A 23,338-nucleotide genomic window follows, 5' to 3' on the forward strand; every position below is an offset into this window, starting at 1 on the left:
TTTTTTTTACTCGTTTATTAATTATCAATGAAAACATATATCTATCAAGAAGAAAGAAATTGAAATGCGGTGAAAATCACTCTTATATTTATTAAATAAAATATGAACACATTAAAACATGGCATCACATAAGCTATTCCTGACATATATAAAAAAAAATACAAAATGTCAATCCAATGTTGCATTATTTTAATACATAATTATATAAATGAACAATTAATTCACCAACAAAATTAACAAAAAGACTTGAGAAATTAAAAACCAATTGTTAAGAGTTCAATTGAATAACATTAACAGTATCAATTTTCCTGCATCAGATGCACATTTCGACAATACATGTCTCTTCAGTGATGCTCGTGAACAAAATATTTGAAATCCAAAGCTTATATAAAAGATGAAGAGCTATAATCCAAAAGGTCTTTTCACGTCAACTTTAAAAATTGTTGATGAGAGCTACTTTCTGTTTTCTCAAAATTGCCATTGGCGTCCAATCATAGTTTTTCTTCATGCTGATTTAATAAAAAAAAATGTTTCTATATATTTTTGCCTGAAATAAGGGAGATAATTGTCAACTTCCGGTTTTAAAATGTCACTTCCAGTCTTGCATAATAGCTTTATCTACACTAATTACAAAAATATATGGTTTCTATTTACTTTTGCCTGTGTAATAATGGAAATATTAGGTACCTCCAGTTTATTCAATTTTGGTCTTATTTGACCTTTGACCTTGACCTAGTTTTCTATACTTTGGACCAAGGATCTCAAATCAACAGACCCTAGATCTCTATCACTTATGGTTTTCCAGTTTCAAATGCATATCATTTATTTCGAATGCTTATGGGGAAATAAGGCACATGGATTCTTGGTAACGACTTCCCTTAAAATTGGACAAAAAATCCTTTAGGTTTAGGGAGCAATTTGGTTATAAATTTGTCGGTTATTTTTATGGTTTATGAGGAGATCTCACCACAAAGAAAACAGTGTTTGGGGAGATAACTGTTAAAATAAAAAGTCTTCAACTAAACAAGTTCAATCTCAAAAGCACAATAAATGTTCGATATCAAATGCAGAAAAAAAACTACTTGCAAACCACAAACAGGTCAAGAAACAAATTTGGCAGAGAAGGGGAAAAAATCAGAACAAATACAATAGGGATTTCCACACAATAGTGGAAAGACCTAATAACACAAAAATCTTGTGTTGAACAGGGATATATTGCAGCTAGACTATACAACTTTTACCAAACGTCACCAAGATAATTTTTCATTAAAATAGGTTGAATAAATAACCCCATGGTTTACATTATAACCAATTAGAATACCTATAAATACAAAAACTGTTTTTTTACTCTCCTAACAACAACAAAATTTTGTGACATTTTTTTTTTAATTTGTGATCAACTCATCATGACAAACAGTTTGAAACACAATTTTTTCCTGAATGTTTTTCATCTCACATCTAACACTTAATTTTGAAAAAAATCTGTGCTTCTGTCAAAATAATATTACAAAAAAATTTAGCTATTTCATATTGTGTAAATCTACAAACATGACAAAATAATCAAATCTTTAGAAAGATACATTGCCTATACATTGGAACCATTGTTTTCAAATTAAAATAATTTTCATGAATTTGGTATGTAGAAACAATAAAATATTAGAGAAATCACAAAATATATATATACAATTGCACTGAAAGGAGCAAGTTTTAAAACATAATGAATCATTGAACATTTATATAAAACGATAAAAATACTATACATTTGAAATTTTAAAAAGCCTAATTTTAAAATCTTCCCATCATAATAATTCTATTTTGACCTTGTGTAACCTCTAATGGAATTTCCATATCAATCAGTATCAAGTACGACAGTCATTATCTAATCACTCACTGTCTATATTTAGACAAGATGGTTTCCTTTGAATTTTGACACTGTAAAATTGGTTATGTCGAAACTAAATAAGTAATGAATAGAAAGAGAATTAAAAGCAGGAAATGAAATATAAATATACTTTAAATGGCAAAAAAATGAATCAAAAGTCTACAATGCTCTTCAACTTTGTACTTTATTTGACCCTTATATAACTTTTTGATTCAAGTGTCAACCAAACACAAAATTTCAATGCTGGTATCTATGAAGAGATAATTTGGAATCATACCTTATCTCCTGATTTTATAGATTCAATATTCAATATTTTATTATAGTCTCATATAAGATATAATATTTATAAAAACTATCATAAAATAGTAACATAAACATATCATGTATCTTTATATAGGGTGTTGCAAGTAGGTGCTATAAATACATAAAGAAAAACATGTCAATACCACCTACCAATGAACATAATTAATCTGCAATACATCGAAATAGATATAGGAAGAAGTGGTATGGGTGCCAATGAGACAACTTTGCATGTTTTGTTCTTTTTAACTTTTTCATAAATATCCTTTCAGAAAAGTAGTCCTGAGATTGCTTACAATACAGATTTTCATAATTTTCTATTTTCAAGAGGCACAACTCTTGTAATAAACCATGTCAAAAAAAATGCCAATTGCTGAGTTGGACTTTTATCTGCACATACTATAGCTACTCTTGCACTGCTGATCAGTTTTGAATTTTACATATTTAACATAGCTCATATAGTTTTCACAACAATATGAGAAAAAAAATAATTCAAGGGCAACAACTCCAAAACAAGTAAACAGTTTTCCACAATTTCTTTAGATAGATACAGCTTGTCATAATGATCATTTTTTGCATTTTTGATCTGCCACAGAAAAAAAGAAGTATTGTAAAAGTATTTTATTTTCACGCAATTTTAAATTTTGCAAGTTGTGGTTCAATACTTGTTCACAAAGATCTAACTTTCATTTTTTTTCTTGTATATGATTGAATCTTCTTTCCATAACAACAATGAACAAGGGAATAATTTCATGAATTTCTCTTAATAGCTTAATTATTGTAAATAAACCCTGAATTTACAGTAATTGTTGAATTGTGGCCAAAAAATTGCCTAAAATTTCTGGCCAATTATGTACAACTCAAAGAACTGTTGAAAATTCTTTAACTACCATATACCATGACATTCTCTTTACTGAGTGTAGATTAGATTGGTAGTTTTCTAGTTTGAATGGTTTTACCATAATAATTTTCTGGGCCCATTATAGCTTGCTATTCAGTGTGAGCCAAAGCTCTGTACCTTGACCTATAATGGTTTACTTTATACCTTGTTATTTGGATGGAGAGTTGTCTCATTGGCACTCATACCACATCTTCCTATATTTATAGACACACACATCCCCTCTGAATAAATACCTCAGTCAACTTTTTTGAAAATCATTTAACAATTTAAATGAGTAATGTCTTCATTAAGAAAAGTTACATCACCTTACATTCTGATGTGTTGCTTTAACATTATTTAATAAAATACATGAGTTGAATTAGGACATAATCAAATTTTCGTTATGTTTAATATAGATCAAAGTGACCATTTCTTTTTGAAGCTATCACGCTAAAAACACATCTTTGAAACATGTGACATGTACCAGTATGTTTAAAAACTAATCAAAGCCACAAAACTATGCATCTTTTACATTGGTTATGTTAATTTTCACCATCTGACAGGTATCTGATAATCTTTCAAAGATGCTGAAAACCTATTGCCTTCCATACATGTGTATGTGGACATGGATGGCTAGGAGCACCCCAATATTTAATATCAACTTCATTGAGAGAGGGAACTATAGAATTATTATGGAGGTATATGATTAAATGGCTGAGCCAGACTCATAGTTTTCTTATTAATTAAGCCTTGGTTTTCTCAATTGAGTTGTTTCATTTAACGGCCTTTCATAGCGGACTATAATGTATGGGTTTTTCTCATAGTTGAAAGCTGTACGGTTTCCTATAACTTCTTACATTCACTTCATTTGAACTTTGTCAGATTGTTGTTTCATTTGAATTCATACCATATCTCCTTATTTCTATATTTATCATATATTTAACAATATGATACATGATTTTTTGGCATGCAATCTCTCAAAGTTATAGTTTGCTGAGAGTACTGTCACTCCATCCAGACATATCTTTCTCATTCTGAGTTTTATATAAGTTTTTGCTATTACGTCTTAATACAGCATGCTCATCACAGACGCATAAATAAATTTTGGCCTTTGGTAAGACCAGGCCACAGAAACTGTTGTAATGATGATACAAAATAAACATAATCATTGAATTCAACTCTATAAAACTATGGCACAGACATTACAATATAGCACAGACATTACAATATAGCACAGACATTACAATATAGCACAGACGTAACAATATAGCACAGACATTACAATATAGCACAGACATTACAATGTAGCACAACAATTTAACTTCATAAAAAAGACAAGCACTTTACAAACAATCATTTCATAAATACATTTTCATCATTTTATAATTTCATGGTTCATGAACTGGCATTTAACAACATCGTTAAGACTTACTTATATAAAAAATAATTCCAGCAAAACATAGAACAATTCCTTCTTTTTTTCCCTTGCATTACAACAAAAGAACAATAAAATGAATATTTACAACATACAATGGTGCATAAATTCATTTTGCAATTTTTCTGGACAAACCATATCTCGGAAATTTTGTGATGTTATCATTATTGCAAACATTTATTGTGACAAGATAGGTTTCACAAAAATAATAAGATGTATTTTAAATTTTTACAGTTTCGTTTTTATGCAAAATGTCCTGAAATTTATATAAATTAATGCTGTATGCTTGTCCATTGATTTACCGATTGCAATAATTAATGCATGCATGCCCAAATTCTGTATTTATAGTATACAAAATTTATTAATTTTTAATATTGGAAAAAAATTAGGAAATTCATTCAGTTATAACTATTTTTTCTGTAAAATATATCAAACTTGTCCAACAACAATCTCAAACAGAAATTGAATTAAACAGTTTTCAACTCTTAGAACTAAACCAGTATCAGTTTCACATGAATGTTAAATTACTTCAGTAATACATCTTAATAGAAGAAAAATCTTCGCAATGTAATTTTCACTATTCTCATAAATTAGTACATGCATAATAGTTTGTTCTAATTTTCTCTTAACATCAAGAATCTGATCCAATAGACAGTTCACTTCCCCTTTTCCTGAGTGTTTTTTTATGGTGTAACTTTTCTTGTCCCTGTCTACGTAAGGCATTATTCAGTCTTGTGGCTCCCCACATCCATAGCCATTCAGGAATGCTATCTGATATCCATGCCTTTAATGAAATAAAGTAATATTACATATGCATAGAAATAAGGGGATTCAATGAGACAACTGTATCCACCAAAGACCAAAAGATGTGAATGTAATCAACTATAGACCACCAAACAATATTCAATAATGAGCAAATTTCATACCATATAGTTAATTATAATTGGTCAAAGATTGGCAAAATGGGAAACAATTCAAAAATGAAAACAAATGGCCTGATTAATAAAACATAAAAGTCGTTAAAAAAAACCATAACAATCATGAAATATGTTTTTGATGAGGTTTTTGTTGCTGAGTCTTTAGTTTTCTATGTTGTGTCTTGTGTACTATTGTTTGTCTTTTTCCTTTTTTTAGCCATGGCGATTGTCAGTTTATTTTTGATCTATGAGTTTTGGGTACTTTTTTCTATTCTCTCAACCATTATTAATTTAAAACAATTTATGAAAATGACAACATGTTCTTTGTCTTGGAAATGATGACTATGAGTATCAACTACTCCAAAACATAAGTTGATTGCAATTGTATATCACTTCATGCATATACCTGTATAGTATGTGGCCAGTATCCTGATGTTCTACTACTGTATCCCAGTGTAGCTATTGCTGATTTGGCATAGGTATCTGCTGATGGTATAAATAAACCAGGTTTAGATAATGTCTGACTATAGCGTGTCATTCTGGTGGCAACATAAAACGGCATCAGAGACTGTACAATTACTCCTGAGTTCCTGTACTCATATTGTAATCCCCTGGCAAAATAGTCCAGGAAATACTGAAACGTAAAATATCATCTTATTATTAGAATGTATACAGATTTTGTTGGATTAATGTCATGATTGATAAACCGTAGTATAATGTTCATTCCAGCATTGTGCAACTGTGTTAATTTATACATATATCATGTATATGAAAAATGTCTTTAGAGTTGTTTTAAAAAATAATACATTGGAATTTCCAGTTTAAGTGAGTAGTGAAGTTTTGTTGCCATTCAGTGCAAGAGATGTTCAACTTTGTGTTAAAGGAGAGCCATGGTGTAGTGGTTAGAACATTGAACTACAAACACAAAGATTCCTGGTTCTATTCCCGATCCTCGGAGAAAATTTCAGTGACTAAATTTGTGGCTCTTCCTTGATACTATTTGCAAGTATGGTCTTGAGCTATGGTTTTTTTTGGAAAAAAAAGTTTGTTTCCAGTTTTTGGAGAAAAAAATAATTTGTTTTTGACCCTGAGAAAAAAAAATTGTTTGTTTCACCCTTAGCTGCCACTATATGTAAGGCTAAAATTGAAAGAAAAAAATTGTTTTCATCTTGTTGCCAAAAAAATAGATGGTTTTTCCCTGAAGGCGAAAAAAAAAGTTTGCGTAGAAAAAAAAACCATAGCCCCCACAGAAAATCAAATGGTTGCTGCCTAACTTGTATCCCAATCCAATATAAATAAATATGTTTTGTTTATTTCATTGATTAAACAGTGACTTACCGGAAATGTGCACTTCAAGGAAGTCAAAAACATCAAGAAGTCATTAGAAAAAAAAAAATCTAAAATGGCTATATTCTTCTTTACTGTGAAAGTATTTTAATTCATGTGTATCAATTTTCTTGGTTAAAGCAATATTAACATGTTCGTGGGTTTTTAAATTCGTGGATTTTAGTTTTCTTAAAAACAAATAATTGAAAAATTAAAGCCTATAGAAACGAAGGTTGAAAAAAATCGGCGTTTTGCATTTGCGCCGATCTCTATTTCATTTGCGCAGATTTTTTCTTTCATTTGCGCCGATTTTTTACAGGTAAATAACAGGTAAATTACAGGTGAAATGATATAAGAAGATGTGGTATGAGTGCCAATGAGACACCTCTCCATCCCATTAATGTTATTTTCATTTATCATTAAATACCTCTTCCGTTAGCCAGTTGTACATGTGTTATGAATTGTCAATATAACTGTTGTCTCCTGCTTTAAATCAAGAAGAAGAAAAAAACCTAAGATAAAAGCCTTTGTTTATACTAAAATGACGAATTAAAGATATATGTAGCAGCATTCAAATCCATAAAAACTGAATACATTCTAATCATAAATCTGTTCTTGCTGAGTATGTATAGGCAACACATCTAATATATTCCTTTCTTATGATTTTGTCTCTTCTATATTTGGCAAAATTGTCGATAACGAAGGCCATCTTTTCTTTGTCTGGCATATGTATTGGTAGGGCATTTCTAGAGTTCACATTTTCTCACAAGGAAGCTATTAAACCAAGAGTTCCAAATGGTAAAGTTGAAATCATCCCTTCTTTAATTTATGGACGCCATCATGAATTGATTGACCGTTATGAAATGTGTACTTGTACGTTGTCTAAGAATGTATGACATTTGTCATCAGAAGGAGCGTCAGACAATGTCAACTTTGAAGCAGTCATCGATTTCATTGAGGGAAAAGAATGGTAACCCGAAACATTGGGATAGCCATTTACCAATTGCAATGTCACTTGATTTGTCTTTATACTCTGTGCTCAGTCAATGTAAAAGTATGAACTTACCTGTACCTTACCTGTAAATCCAATTAAGAAAAACTACAAAAACGGCGCAAATGAAAAAATGAAATCGGCGCAAATGAAAGAATGAAAATTTTCAAAATCGGCGCAAATGTCATACGCCCGAAAAAATAGTCTGGATTGAAGAAATTGTAAAATAAACATTGACCCATGTAAATTGTAGTGATAACACTAAATAACCCATGATAAAGTGATCAACAGATTAAAGACCATCAAAGGTGTTAATTAGGCCATAAACATGTCACCTAAAGAAAACAGTAACATAAACAAATGCTATAAACGTATCTTGAATTGTCAAACAATTCTTATCAAAATCAAACCCAGCATGAAATTATTATTTTCCATATGTAAGAGAACTATGAGGATATAAAATGGACACTTTATTATACTAGTGTAAGACATAGTAGTGTCCTGTTAAAAAAAGTCCTTCACTAGCATATCAATACCGGAAATCTTACTTTCATCGATCAAAAATATTTTTATGAGAATTTAAAGATCAAAAGTTTATATTATTATAGATTAAATGGGTATAATCCTGGATGCGGTTGTAGTTCTGTGACTGCCATTATAGTATTCTCAGATTTGGCGTTATTCAATGCATTCTCTAGATCATATCAGTAGTCAAACCTAACTATGTGGATCATTCCATGTCTTGATTTGGACAATAGTTGTTTTATTTTGTTGGACACTTAAATTTGTGGATAAAGTCATCAATGAAAACCACGAAAATTGGTACCCCACGAATAAAAGTACTTTCACAGTATATCTAGTTATACAGCTCTGTACAAATAACAAAGCTACACTAATGACTGAAAGCATTTGCAATCAAGAAATCATAAGATGATTACAACAATGATATTACAAAAAAAATAAATGAAAGCTAAGAAAACCGCATGCATGTCATCAATAGTTTTGTCTACTTGTTTATAAATGTGAATTTGTATATAGTGCAAATAAGTATTTGTGTTAATAATTGTTTATTTGTAAAAAAATAACTTTCTGGTATGTGTTTTTGTTTGCTTCTACTTTCTCTGATTGTCACATAGGAATATCTAAAATTAGAGTTTTCTTAAACTATAGTGCTCAGTCTGTATATATATACAAAAAGAAAACACCCTAAATGTACCATTTTAAACTTAATCCTGTAAAATTAATCAATTTGTTGATACTATGTGTTAAAAGCTGTCTGATTTGTTGCTTTAGCTAATTTTTTAAACATGCATAAAGTCAGATAAAAAATCATAAAGAATGATTCAAAATTAATTTTACAGCAAATCTATTTTCTAACATTTTCACAACAAAGAGAGACAACTACATTGAAAATTTCCAAAAGAGAAACTGATGATTATTCACTCTGTCATTTTTATTCCTTAAGCCAACTTAAAATGTCCATTTAGCACAATTCATAAATAATAGTTCTATATTTTCTTTTCCATAACCAAAACATCATATAAATCTGATGAATTATCTAAAAAAAAAAAGAAAAGAAAGCTACAACAAATAGAATGTTATAAGCATGCAATAGACATACTAGGCTAACACTATTCTAACCGTTGTAGCAGCATACACCGTCATTTGTGGAGTTATTTTTGAACATGAACCTGAGGACACCATAACTATAGCTCCTTTTTTCCTGTAACAAACAATTGTTATACTCAAATTTTACATTTTCTCTCAAACTCACAATCCATAGGATGAGAAAGACATGCTTAAATACCATAAAAGTACTAATGTTCTATATCAGTGTGCATTTTCTTTTTTATATTATAAATTCTGGTCATTTCAATAAAATTTTGATTTTGGTGTTTTCAGTACTTTTATGGGTTTTAAACTGTCTTTCAATAAAATAAACAGAAATGCATAAGTTACTATCATCTAACCTTTGTAGCTGCATAAACAGTCATTTGTGGTGTTATTTGGGAACTTGACCCAGAGGCAAGCATGACAACGGCTCCCTTCCCTCTGCAACAAAAAAATATCTAGTCCAGATAATTATTCAGATATTTTCTCTTTAACTTTCTCTTTAAATAAAACTATGCAAAACGTATAAAAAATAAACCATAAGTGAAAAACATCATTCCTTAAGGTCCTAACTATCTGAACTGCAGGAGATGCAGGGAACTTTTAGATATCTTTTTTATTGTTTTTTTGTACAGTAATCACACTTGGATTACCTACTATACTATATGCATTGTGCATAAGTTTCCAAATCACAAAAGAAGAGAGAATATAACAAACTTAAAACAATATCTTAGGGAAGGAGCACACATTTTCTGATTTTTTTTATATCTAAGCTTTAAATTTTCTGCATTAGTATTGGTTTAAAGCTTATAAAAATAAAATACTTTTTTAATACCTGTATTTAGTATGCATACTAACCTTTGAACCATCTGTGGCATTATAAGGTGTGTCATCTGTAAATAAAACTTTACAATATATTTTTTTCATCAGAATATCAATAAATAACTTCGCCATAATCAACTTTAATATTGTTAATGTGAATATTGATACATATTTTTTAATCAAAAAATGTGCAAGGGTTCCAGGGAACCCAGTGTCTTGCCTACTTTTGCCGAAAATCACAGGCTCAACAAAATGAGGAAAAAAATCAATAAAAATATTCCTCTTGATACTATCTTTTGATTGTAAGAAGCTTCTGTCCAAATTTAGTAAAAATCCAGGATAGTTTATGAATCTAATAAATGTTTTAAAACTTAAACTGCAGACTGTATGTAATGTTAACTGCAAAAAACTAAGTCCATTTATAAGTAAAATACAGATACACAGGTACAAAATATTAACAAAATTTCATTCTAAATACTCTAAGCTTATGATCATAAACAAGCTTCTGTCTAAGTTTGGTACAAATTAAAAGTAGTATAAGAAAGTTATTAATTTTTAAAAAAATTTAACCACAGAGTGAATGTGTTGTTTCATGACAGAAAATCTAAGTCCATTTAAAAGTAAATTACGGAAAAAACGGATTTATTTTTTTACAAAATTTACTTCTGTATATTATCTTTTGATCATAAACAAGCTTCTGTCTAAGTTTGGTACAAACCCAGGATAGTTTAAGAAAGTAATTAAAATTTTAAAAACTTGAACTACAGAGTAAATGTAATATTTCCATGCAGAAAAACTAATTTCATTTACATGTATAAGTAAAATACAGAAAAAATGGAATTTTATTTTTACAAAATTTACTTCTGGATACTATCTTATGATCATAAACGTTTTGAAGTAATCCAGTATAGTTTAAGAAAGTTATTAAAATTTCAAAAAAATTAATCACAGAGTGAATATTCGTGGACCGCCGACACCGACAACGACGGAATGAAGGATCCCTTAGTCTCACTTTTTCAACAAAAGTCGAAGGCTTGACAAAAATCAAGGTTCAGATAAACCCTGTCTCTGACCCTTACAAAAACTGCTCTCAGTGTAAAATGAAATTGTACAAAATAAAAAAAAAAGTAAAACTAAAAATCATTTGCTTTGCCCTTACCAGTTGATGAACATGATGAATATAAACTTCAATAAATAGCATAGCAATGACAGGTCTACTGAAAATTTGTATTTATAGTTATTGATAAATTTTTATTTGCTGTATTTTTAAGGAAAACTTTCATTTTCCTACTCCATAAAAATGTTTGCTAGCATGATTTACAAATTTACAATGTATGCCAGGCTTATTGTAAATATATGATGGTATTATTTTGTTTATTTGAAATGTCATGAATGTATGTGCTATTTTTTATTTTTTAATACAAATATCAAGCAGTTATAAGCCAGAGATTTTGTTTGTATTGTGAGTTTGCTGTTATTTTGACATATACAAAATGTACTCCACATGTCATCTCTGTCTAATTTAACATACCATAGTTGCTGCTGCCACATTGACATTCACTAATGACCATAATCTCTGTAAAGTAAAAGAATATCATAAAAATGTCAGCTAAAAAACTCACAAGTTACCCATCAGGTAGACCCTAGTTGCTATGCAAATTTATTAATTAAGAAAGTATTATATTAATATTATCTTCTTTGAAAAAATAAAACTGATAATAATAACTCTTCCCATAAGTTTTATTATTTTCCACCAAAATTAATAGTTTGCTGCTTCTTCGAGGTTAAACAGTACAACCAAGTAGACTAATACTTGAATAGGATGCAGTGGGTATCTTTTATTAAAAAATATATTTTCTTCAAGTGTGGTGGAAATTCAAAGACAATAGTAATTCCTGTGTGTTGCCCTAGCTTGAAATTGTATGGATACAAATTAATAAGAAATAGAACATATCAGTATTTTCTGATTACCACAATTACTATCCAATTCTACATACCTCTACAGGAACATCTAAGAAAAGCTGAGGAAATTCATACATCACACCAACATTGTTTACTGTAAAATAAAAAAAGGCAGGTCATTTCCTTTATTATGAAAGAGAGAAGATTTGTATTTTAATAGACTTAGTGACTGGAGAATGTTTTATCTGATTCCATTACAGGTACATTAACTACTTAGTGCCTAAGCCTTTGCTTTTTACACCATGCTTTTTTTTGCCTGATAGCAATTAGTGATTATTTACACAAGGATTTAAAAAATAGCTATGTAATGATGTATTTTGAATGGGGAAATAGATCTGAGGTTGATTAAAATAACTAGCATATTTTTAGAAAACTAAATAAGATTGCAATCCAAGGAAGAGTAAGGAAAAGAATACATTCCATGTTTATTTTACTCATGCTTAAGATTATATTTACAGTCCAGTTGCAGTTTCCCCAAATATTTCATGTGAGTTGGCCAACTTAACTTGAATATCCATACATTTCAATTAATATCATTATGATAACAAGTTATTTCTTAATAATCTTTTCATTCATAGAAGTTGTCAATAAAGAAAAGATTGGATAATACTTCTAAATTCTTGACACATATTCACTTCACACCTCCATCATTGACCTAATAATCTGGCACCAATGCAAGTTCAAGACAGTCCCTATCATCAGATTGAATGGGATATGAGATAAACACTTACACAGCAATTTATGTCCTACTTCAACACATTCCTTCTTACAAACAATAAAATATATTTAAAACATTTTAAACATACAAGTTTGAAATTGAGTTCAATATTGCATCTGCTATCCTTATACAGAATAAAGTTACATACCTAGTATACCAATTTCTTTGTCTTTAATTAGATTCCAAATCTTCTCGTAGATTTCTTTACCATGAGCAAAGTCAACTGCTATTGTACAGGTTTCCACTTTATATTGTTCTTCTAATTAAATAGAACAATAACATCGTGTAATAAGATATTGTCTTTAATGTATACAAAAATACAACACACATGACAAACATTAACTCAATATCTTCCAAATGTAAAATAAATTGACTAAAAACTGATTCTCCAAGTTTAATTAAAATTTGATAAAAAAATAAATTTTTAATAATTATTGTCTGATTCAGTGCAAGTGATTGGCATTTACGCCACATGTCTCTTACTGAGCTTCAAAATTGATATATGACATATAGAACATATCAATCTTATCTAGCATTTCGCTTTAGAAGTATTCACCTATCGATTAGAGTTCCAGAATTCTGGAAAAGTGCTAAATCATCCAGAGAAATCTAAAATGCCTACTATATTACAAAACTGCTTACCGACATTAGGATTACCAATGAAGACATGTGTGAGTTATGTAACATTCAGTTTTAAGATGCATATGTAAATGTCATGCATGTTGTAGCTGAAGGTGAACTTATTCAATAAGAGATGTGTGGTGGGAGTTCGAAATTGAAAAATTTCAATTGCATTTATTTGTGGAACTTTATATTCATACGACAATGAGGAGTTATATATTGCATTCTTTTAGGTTTTGATAAGCTTTGCCATGTGGCCACGTTGCACAATAATAATGTGTCGCTGCATATAGCAGACTAAGGAGAATGATGATTCATTAATGTGCCAGTGCATGAACAGTCGTTAGTGAGAGCAATTTTTTTGAAGACATATATATTCTTTAGTTATATATATAATTACCATGATCACATAACTTTAGTATTGTATATATTGTAATATTATATTGTGTTATCATGTTTTGAAAACTTTTGTAATTTGATCTGTTTACATATATTTGTTCATTGAATCTCTTAATAGAGGAAATAAAGAAATGAATGAATAAGTACGAAAACAAAAATAAACTCAGACATATTAGAGTTAAATCTAATGTTAATTTTGTTCCTTATTTTCTGATGAATTGTGACAACTCGACCACAAATTAAGGTTGGAGGGACTGAGACAAGGACATTCAGAAGGCTGAAAACCAGCATACATTTTTTTCATGCTGTACATGTACATTATGTTTTTCCAAAATAAAGTTGTCAGGTTCAAAAACTACTTGAACAGGATATCAATTGAGGATACCCTTAGAAATACTTGGTCGTTTGTTTATGTGTTACATATTTGTTTTTCGTTCATTTTTTTACATAAATAAGGCCGTTAGTTTTCTCGCTTGAATTGTTTTACATTGTCTTATCGGGGCCTTTTATAGCTGACTATATGCGGTATGGGCTTTGCTCATTGTTGAAGGCCATACGGTGACCTATAATTGTTAATGTTTGTGTCATTTTGGTCTTTTGTGGATAGTTGTCTCATTAGCAATCATACCACATCTTCTTTTTTATATATTGGGTAGAACTATAGAGTATACCTATATCTTTAGCTGCTCTGTATAATTTATTTTCTCCTCTACTTATCATAACAATATTCAATCCTCTATTGGCAAGTTCTTTGGCATAGGCTAATCCAATACCTTCACTACTACCAGTTACAACTGAAAAAAATATAATAAGATTACATCATTCAATACATCATTGTACATAATTACAGAAAATATAAGAAAAAATACAGGAAAAAATATCCAAACCTTGTGAAAAAGTGATCTGACCAACAATGACAATATCAGGACCCAATGAAAATACTATTTATATCTTTTTTATTTCTTAAAGGATTTATCTCAAATTTGAAATCTAATAAAATTTCATCATCTTGTATATATATCATGTATATACATGATATATATCCAAAAATTGCAGGAATAGTATTCAAAGCTTGCTAAAATGTGACTTGAAATAATGCTGACAATTACCTGACGATCAATGGCAACATTAGCAAGACCAAATGAAATGCTAATAATTATTTATAATACCAATGAATATGGACATCATCCTGTTCCTTGTCCTGAAATCTGCTAGTCAAAAATAATTTGACATTTTGCAATTTTTATTTTTTTGAAGTGAAACATGAAAAAAATGAAATAGCCTTCAACGCATGATAACTATTAGGACTATAAACATTTATTGAAATATTTGCCACTGGACATTGACTTATAGTTCAATAAATCAACCAATCAATTCTTTTTAACTTACAGCAATTTTCGAAAGTGTGAATACAAGCTTTGTAATCACAGAAGAAAAAGCTGACTTATTTCTCTAGAATAAAATTACCCGCCCATGGTCCAAAACGTTTTTTGTAGTTGCTGATATAGGAAAGTTTGCTCAGGAGATGGTCGTTTGTTGCTTTAATTAATCCTGTGAGACATTGTAGCGTTCGTTTACAAGCATATAATACACCAATAACTGCTAAAATATCTCTGGTATTTGTACAGGTTCTTTCTAATTCTTTCAGCAGAAAGTCGAAGCTGTCAACTACTGCCATTTCCCGACCTTTAAGTTACTTTACGGTAATCTACTAAACCTCTACTTTTCTAGCCTCTAATAAAAGAGAAGATTGACCTAATACCGAAAAACAAAAACGAACAAAAGAGACCAACTACAGATAATGATTTAATATAGTAAGTTATCCCTGAGATTAATCTCTTGCTATTCTCTTTTCGTGGAAAATAGAAAGGAAGGCAGCGGCAAACTATACATATAACTGTTATATATTCTGATCCTCAATTAGATGGGGGAAAATATTGTAGTCAAGGCTGGCAAAAAATAATATTCTGATCTCAGATTTCCCCATGCATTAATTTAAAAAGTGTTAAATTTTGTGGAAAAAAGAAGATTGATAGCGTCGAAAACCTAAAAAAAACTGATTTCTGAGAGAAAAACCCTTATCATGATCTCCCCCTTTTTTAAGTTAAATTGTTGCTCCCTTTTATGGTATATTGAAAATAACTTTAATTTCGGAAAATAAATCATGAAAAATTAAACACAGAAATGGGGGAAAAAATAAAAAGGGAGATTAGTTAGCTAAAATATGATTTAAAAGCACTTGGCTCTTGAGGAAATGACCCTCTTCCTATGATACAGATCATCCATTTTAGATTATTTTGTGTTATTCAGTATCTATTTTTTAGGGTTATCAGCTGTCAAATCCATGTTTACCAATTTGACTCAAATTCTCATATTTACGTAAACGTATATCTGAGTTATAAAAAAGTATAAGATAGCCAATTTACAATGCGTACTTCGAGTAATATATACATGTATTTGCATTTCGTGTGTATTTTAGTCTAGACACCATCTTATTAATCATCGATATGACAGCCGATGACTACCGACGGCATTATCATAAATATAGATATAAACATATAGTGAACTCGTGCAATTTGTCTGGGTCTGTTTGATTTCATATCAAGGTAAGAAATATCTGTTAATTATCGTTTTTTCGTATAAGAATGAAAGTTATAATTGGGGATCGGAATCAGTCAACAAAAGGGTTTACCCTTGTTTCACTTTCATTGTTGACATTCTTTCCTTTTTAAAAAATTGAACACTCATAATGCATGCGTAATCCATCTCTAGCTAAGGGCTTACATTTAAATTTAGGTTGAAAGTAAATGTGTTTAATCAAAATAAATTGAAGTTTCAACGAGATCGAATTATTCACTTGCAAGTAAATAATTAAGCAGCGATGTTTTGATGCTTATATTGACACAATTTTCAAAACTGACTGCTGAAAGTGTATTATTATTTCAATATTACACTTTAAAAATCATTGAACCAAAAAATACATATTTCATTTTTTTTCATATCTCGTAGCTAGTGCCCCTTTAACTGGGACTTTCATCATAGTCCTAGATTTATGTACGACTTTTATGCAAGAGGACACAATACATGTACGTGGTAGTAAATATTTACAATTCAACAACAATACAAATGCTCTCCAGAGTCCAGTAAGGTACGTCTTGGCGCTCATATATTGATTACCAACAACGTCTCTATACATGCTTCATCCAATGCCAGACTATAAAAATAACTTTATAAATTAGGAAATGACTAGGAAACAATAGCAGGTTAGCATATATATACTTCGAAATTGGCAAACAACCTTTAGTTTGTAACGAGATTCAGACCAGTCACATGCAATAATATGGCATCTAGCAGCTAGGAAGACAAGAGTGCACACACTGAAATGTCTCGCCTTATTTACTTATCATTGGTATTATGCTAATTGTCAAAAATATAAAGCTTATTACAACTGTCACATAAAGTTATTAATAACATTAACTAAGAAATCTAAACATTGACCCATTAACTATGAAAATGAGGTCAAGGTCAGATGAACCATGCCAGGCAGGTATGTACATCTAACAATTCTTCCATACAACAAATAATTAACCTATTGCTTATAGTTTCAGAAAAACAGACCAAAACACAAAAACTTATCACTGAGCAATGAACCGTGAAAATGAGGTCATTAGACAAGTTCAAATAAAACCTGCGCGACTGACATATAGATCATAAAATATTTCCATACACCAAATATATTTGACCTATTGCATATAGTACTAAAAAAAAGACCAAAACTCAAAAACTTAACTTTGACCACTGAACCACGAAAATGAGGTCAAGGTCAGATGACACCTGCCAGCTAGACATGTACACCTAACAATCATTCTAGACACCAAATATAGTAGACCTATTGCATACAGTATAAGAAAAACAGACCAAAACGCAAAAACTTAACTATAACCACTGAACCATGAAAATGGGGTCAGGTCAGATGACAACTGCCAATTTGACATGTACACCTTACAGTCCTTCCGTTCACCAAATATACTAGACCTATTGCCTATAGTATCTGAGATATGGACTTTACCACCAAAACTTAATCTTGTTCACTGATCTATGTAATGAGGTCGAGGTCAAGTGAAAACTGCCTAACGGGCATCAGGACCTTGCAAGGTACGCACATACCAAATATGGTTATCCTATTGCTTATAATAAGGGAGAAGTTAACATTACAAGAAAATCTTTTTTTTTCAAGTAGTCTCTGAACCATGAAAATGAGGTCAAGGACATTGGACATGTTACTGGCGTAAACTTCGTAACATGAGGCATCCATATACAAAGTATGAAGCATTCAGGTCTTCCACCTCCTAAGATATAAAGATTTTAAGAAGTTAGCTAACGCCGCCACCGCCGCCGCCGGATCACTATCCCTGTGTCTAGCTTTCTGCGACAAAAGTCACAGGCTCGACAAAAATATAAGATTTGTTCAGTCTATTTTCAAACTGTTCAGTATTTGTTATCAACCTATACGTATCAAGATATGTAATAGTAACATCATTCTACTGAATCTAAAAAGTATTGTATTTACTGGATTGCATTGGTTAAGTCTAAACATTGACTGATACTGTTAGAAAAAAAAAGACATCATCAAAAATAATTTTTATTATTGTACATAAGTACAACAGACCACATCAACTCCCCAAAACTGTGTTACACATTATCCAGATAGTTTTGGCAGGTACAGGCACAAAATGTGATTGGATTAATCCATATTCATACTTGCCTACACACATTTTATCCTTCACCTATCGAGCTACCAGCCATGATATTATGTCTTAAAAGTACAGCATGTACGATATAAAAACCTAAATATTAGAATAGAGTCAAACAACTAAGACTCAATCGTGTTTTATTTCAACATTTTGATCAATATATGCCAAAACTATTTGCATACTTATTTTGTTAGATGATTCACCTTTCGATACAACTTGAAGATCTATAGCTATAGTAATAAGAATTGTTATATATTATATACCAGGAATTAAAGTGTGCGAATCTATCACTTTCATTCATTTGTAATAGAAATTGTTAAAAGTTACTCAAAGTAATATAATTTTAAAGTTCAAGTGAAAATATTTTTGATGTTTAAATTCAAATCCAACCTTAATGGTGAATTTGTTTTTTTTAATTAGTTTTACGGAGGCTTTGACCATTTATCTGTGATAATTTTTAATGATTTTTTGTATTTATTTGTGTCAACCTCTTTTTGAAGTTAGCTTTGCTGTGACATGCATGGAAGTCTCTACCTAAAAGGACCGCACTGGAAATAAGATTCAATAACTTTTGTGGGTCATTGTAGGGTATTATGCTGCAGTGATAATATAGTCTATGAATTAACATATTATAATCTAGTCTATTATAAAAAAAATCATAACTATTTCCATAATTTTACTTTTTCAATTATATTTTTATATTAAGGTATATAGGATATTTTTTCTGAGACAAGGAACTCCGGAAATATCATAGTACGACAATTCAATCTCAGGACCTCCATGATTCGATTTCGTTTCATAATTGGATTATACAACGCTCCTAACATGCAGCTTTGATGAAGTCCAGTTATTATTGTCTTATAGTTTGGCCATACTTACATAGAAAACTTCAATATTATTGAGTCCCATCATTAAAAAAATCATCAGAAATTGGCCGAAAAACAATTTTTACTAAATGTGTGTGTATATCAGGCCTGCAAAATCAATGTTCGTTTAATATCTTTTCGTTATCAATTTAGTAAACGTTGAAAATGGAACCGACAAAAAATGTCTGTATGTGCCGGATGTATTAAAAAGCAATAACATCCGGTAGGAATGCTAGACGGATTAGTGTTTTATTAGCTTTCTTCAGTAGTATGAGTACCACACTCTCTGCAAGTTAAATTTATTATCCTTGCAAAAACTTTTTAATGTATCAGAGCCTTTGGCAGACAACATTTCTGCTCCTTTCAAGCACTCCATCATTATAAAGGTTCTATCAAAGTTGTCATACCCTCATGCAGCTCATCATATATGTCTAGATACATTTTGTATATATGAAACATTTGCGACTGGACATTCAGATATCAATCAATCAATCCCTAGTCTGCATGAAGCCTTCATACTACTATATAGTTTAACGGAATAACAAAAAATCTCAAAGAAAGCCGCGCAAATAAAACCTGATTTAGGTGAATCGATATGATCGATCGATGATCAACCTCGAGAGACTACAAATACTAGTGGAAAAACGGAAACTGATGTTCCTATGTAATCTTGGTGAAATGAAAGCGGAATATCTTACTTAACAAGTTTTCATCTACAGACTATACCAGTTTTTCGGAGATATGGATCCCAGATGTAATTGAAATTTTATCAAAGTACTCCTTTTTGAAATTTTTGACAAACTATATATGTGTAAACAGGCACATTCCCGACCAAGTTTCAGTGGAAAAAGATTGTCAATAGTGCTGTTAACCTAATTGAAAGACTTCATAGGGAAGAGCGAATGCGCAGGGACAACGATTTTGTCAATTTTTTAAGATTATCTGAAAACAATAACTATGATTTCCTGGGGCAATATGCAAAAAATAGTGACAGACTTTTAACCGCGAAACATATATCTAAACTCCCCTACTAGCGGAAATTGCAAACTTTGTGGACACTTTGTTCTAGTTATACTGAACCACCAAATATTTATGTGCACATAACTTCAATCACGGGGACTTTTACTGTATAACAGATTAACTGAACTAACTAGTTTCAATTTCGTGTACACAACGGTTTTTAAAATCGGACGAGAGCTTCTCAGATCGTTTGCTTGGCAACCATGAAGATTTCGGTGACATTTTAATACCAGAACATCTTTTGGAAGTCCTTAACGAAGGATTTTTCTTGCTAAAATACTGTAAACTGTTAATACGTATCCATTCAAAATATTAAGCTGACATTTCTAATTTTGTGATTTCAGAACTTTATAAGTGTATATATTATTTGCATTTTGTCTTATCTCCTATAGGAGAAAATAAAGTATGATGATACTACTGTCTACTAGTTTAACTGAGTAACAAAAACAGCTCAAAGAAAGTCACACACACAAAATCTGATTTAGAAAAAGCTCATAAATCAATAATAACAGTATAAACAGTTGACATGCTTTATCTAAACAAAACTTTATGAGTTTTTATTGCCAACAGTTATTAACCACTTAAAAAAATCACCAACATGTTGTATGGAAGAATAGTGAAACCAACTTGAGGAAAATGTGCAATAAATTAATTCATGGCGTAATAATATTTTAAAATTGTTTTTACAATAATGAAATCTAGTTTAAACGTTACTTTAATTTAGAAAGTATTTTTTTCTCAATTACACATCACGTTTTTAATGGTAAACGGGAAAAAAATATTCACGAAAAGCTAAAATTCTTCCAAAACATATTTATTATTTAGTTGCACAATGCTTAGTCTATAAATTTTCAATAAGTATATAATCTGATTAAATTACACAAAATGAAAGTTACATGATACTCTTGTTGACAAGTATATGAAACTTCTCGGCTTCAATGTTTCAACACATGCGTACACACATCTTTTAGGTCGGCTTTGAATATCTACCCATGAAAAGTATTGTTCCAGATTCATTTTCACGGATGAAAAACAAGAACGGATGGTCTGCTTTAAACTCAAATGGCGGAAGTGGCATCATCATCCGGGTCATTACTAGAGCGGTGGCAGCAGCTGCTTCTGTTCCTTCCTCGTTCACTTCAACGAAAGCTTTGTGTATGGCGTCGCTCACATAAACATCTTTCCCACCATCTTGATAGATTCCACTAAAGTCAGCACTAGTATCGAATATTTTTGTGATGCCAAGCTTTGGTAAAACTTTAGTGAGATCAAACGTAGCCTCGATTTTAAACTTCGGTATTGAAATGTTTGTGTCCTGTTTATAAGTACTGTCAATGGCTTTTTGTAATGTCGAAACGGTCAGATTACTTTCTAACACTTCCAAACCCATCTTTTTGTTTGGTAGAATAATCAACATAGAAAGTGTGTCCCCTTTGTATGGCAGTTGTAAACACTTACAATCCATCTCGTCAAACTCACCGGACATAACTTTCTTTTTACCAAACATCATATCTACTTCGATCACTTTTTCGTCGTCCACGTGAAATGGTTGCCTCGAAGTACTTTTTTCATCAAATTTGAGCTCCCAATCGCCTTTAAAATATATAGCATTTGTTAAAACCATCAGTGTATCCTTCGTCAGAAGATTCGGAGAAAGGAGATCCTTAATCTTATCCCTGGTTTGTTTTTCTATCCAAGAGTTAATTTGAATTCTTGCTTCTTCCGCTTTGTTTTCAAAGTCCATAAGTTGTACTTCACTGCCATAATATTTCTTAGCAGCATCGGTGAAATTTGTCTTCAAATCTACTCCTAGTTTCGAAAATAATCTATTGGCTATTGTCACTAGTACACCATTTCCTGATTTAGAACATAGTGTGTTATGCAGTGAATTGTATCCTTCATGGGCAGAAGAACCTTTTTGTCCCTGAAGGTTTAAAGCAGATTCTAATTCTCTTTTAGTGTCACCATCCGTTCCCAAAAGAAGTAACATCAACGCAGCAGATACACTGTACGGTGACATAAACACATTTCCTTCTTTGTCTAATGCTTGATACAGTGGTAAAGAGAATTCCAGAACCGATTTCTCGAACGCACTACTCATTTTCGACAGTTCTTGTTGCTGAGACATGACTATTAATAATCCACTTTACAACAGCAAAACAGTCGGTTTTATTACAATCCTTCCTGGGTAGGCGTATTCAAGCAACTGTACAGTAATGTATAAGTGTTTTACGATGCGGAAAGTAGCTTAAAGGGAAACACAAATTAAAATGAATGTGATCGATATTTACCACTTTGTATTTGTGTGTACGATAATGATCATATACGTAGATACATGTATATTATGTGACCTTCATGACCTTCACATGATAAGAATGGGTTCAGATATAGGTAAACGCATATTTAGTGTAAATTTCTATCTTCACATTAGTCTTATAATAAACTTGGCTGTGGTGTTGTTAAGACTGATTAGATTATCAAGTATATCGTAGCCCTACCTCTGATACCATACCCCCATTCTTTCCCGGGCACGATTCTATGATACTTTATGGTATATTTTTAAAATAAGAGAAAGTTGATTTTATTTTACACGAAACAATCTTAATGACAATAGACAAAAAATAATATCTTAATATTACATATTAACACCTAAAGAACAATAATTTCAAGTTAAACAATTTTCTTCACTTGAAACTAATCTTATAAATAAAAATTATGTGACTTATACATATAAACACAATAATTATTATACACGAATACAAAGGGATTCGAAAACATTGCAAAGTTTCCGTTTATAAATTCCTCTCCTTAAACAATTTTCTTCACAAATGCTA

The 23,338-nt window shown here is 30.7% G+C and overlaps 2 protein-coding genes across 3 annotated transcripts; both read right to left on the reverse strand.

The window, feature by feature from the left end:
• Positions 1 to 4,821: 4,821 nt before the first annotated feature.
• Positions 4,822 to 15,587, reverse strand: LOC134685198 (inactive hydroxysteroid dehydrogenase-like protein 1). 2 transcript variants are annotated; one of them, XM_063544697.1, is made up of 9 exons: positions 15,332 to 15,587; positions 14,536 to 14,658; positions 12,993 to 13,103; positions 12,162 to 12,220; positions 11,696 to 11,740; positions 10,201 to 10,235; positions 9,373 to 9,454; positions 5,821 to 6,048; positions 4,822 to 5,281 (listed from the first exon to the last, which is right to left on the reverse strand). In XM_063544697.1, exons 1-9 carry the CDS (start codon positions 15,540 to 15,542, stop codon positions 5,129 to 5,131), a joined length of 1,047 nt encoding a protein of 348 aa, XP_063400767.1. In that variant the 5' UTR covers positions 15,543 to 15,587; the 3' UTR covers positions 4,822 to 5,128. The 2 variants fall into 2 exon arrangements, with proteins under 2 accessions (XP_063400767.1, XP_063400766.1); XM_063544696.1 differs by lacking the exon at positions 9,373 to 9,454 and adding an exon at positions 9,702 to 9,783 and having other exon boundaries at positions 4,825 to 5,281.
• Positions 15,588 to 21,302: 5,715 nt separating this feature from the next.
• On the reverse strand, positions 21,303 to 22,826 carry LOC134685199 (leukocyte elastase inhibitor-like). The gene has a single exon (XM_063544698.1). The coding sequence runs from the start codon at positions 22,630 to 22,632 to the stop codon at positions 21,472 to 21,474; it is 1,161 nt and encodes a 386-aa protein (XP_063400768.1). The 5' UTR covers positions 22,633 to 22,826; the 3' UTR covers positions 21,303 to 21,471.
• Between the last annotated feature and the right edge of the window lie 512 nt (positions 22,827 to 23,338).

The sequence above is a fragment of the Mytilus trossulus genome, chromosome 9, assembly GCF_036588685.1.
Source record: "Mytilus trossulus isolate FHL-02 chromosome 9, PNRI_Mtr1.1.1.hap1, whole genome shotgun sequence".
Classification (NCBI taxonomy): domain Eukaryota; kingdom Metazoa; phylum Mollusca; class Bivalvia; order Mytilida; family Mytilidae; genus Mytilus; species Mytilus trossulus.

What these genes read in the sequence shown, in the direction of transcription:
- LOC134685198 (XM_063544697.1), bottom strand. Translation starts at nt 15,542, where the DNA reads ATGGCAGTAGTTGACAGCTTCGACTTTCTGCTGAAAGAATTAGAAAGA. An exon ending in CAGAGCAGCTAAAGATATAG is followed by an intron (nt 13,104 to 14,535) that starts GTATACTCTATA and finishes CTATTTAATTAG; the next exon opens with AAGAACAATATAAAGTGGAA. An exon ending in CAAAGAAATTGGTATACTAG is followed by an intron (nt 12,221 to 12,992) that starts GTATGTAACTTT and finishes TTTATTTTACAG; the next exon opens with TAAACAATGTTGGTGTGATG.
- LOC134685199 (XM_063544698.1), bottom strand. Translation starts at nt 22,632, where the DNA reads ATGTCTCAGCAACAAGAACTGTCGAAAATGAGTAGTGCGTTCGAGAAA.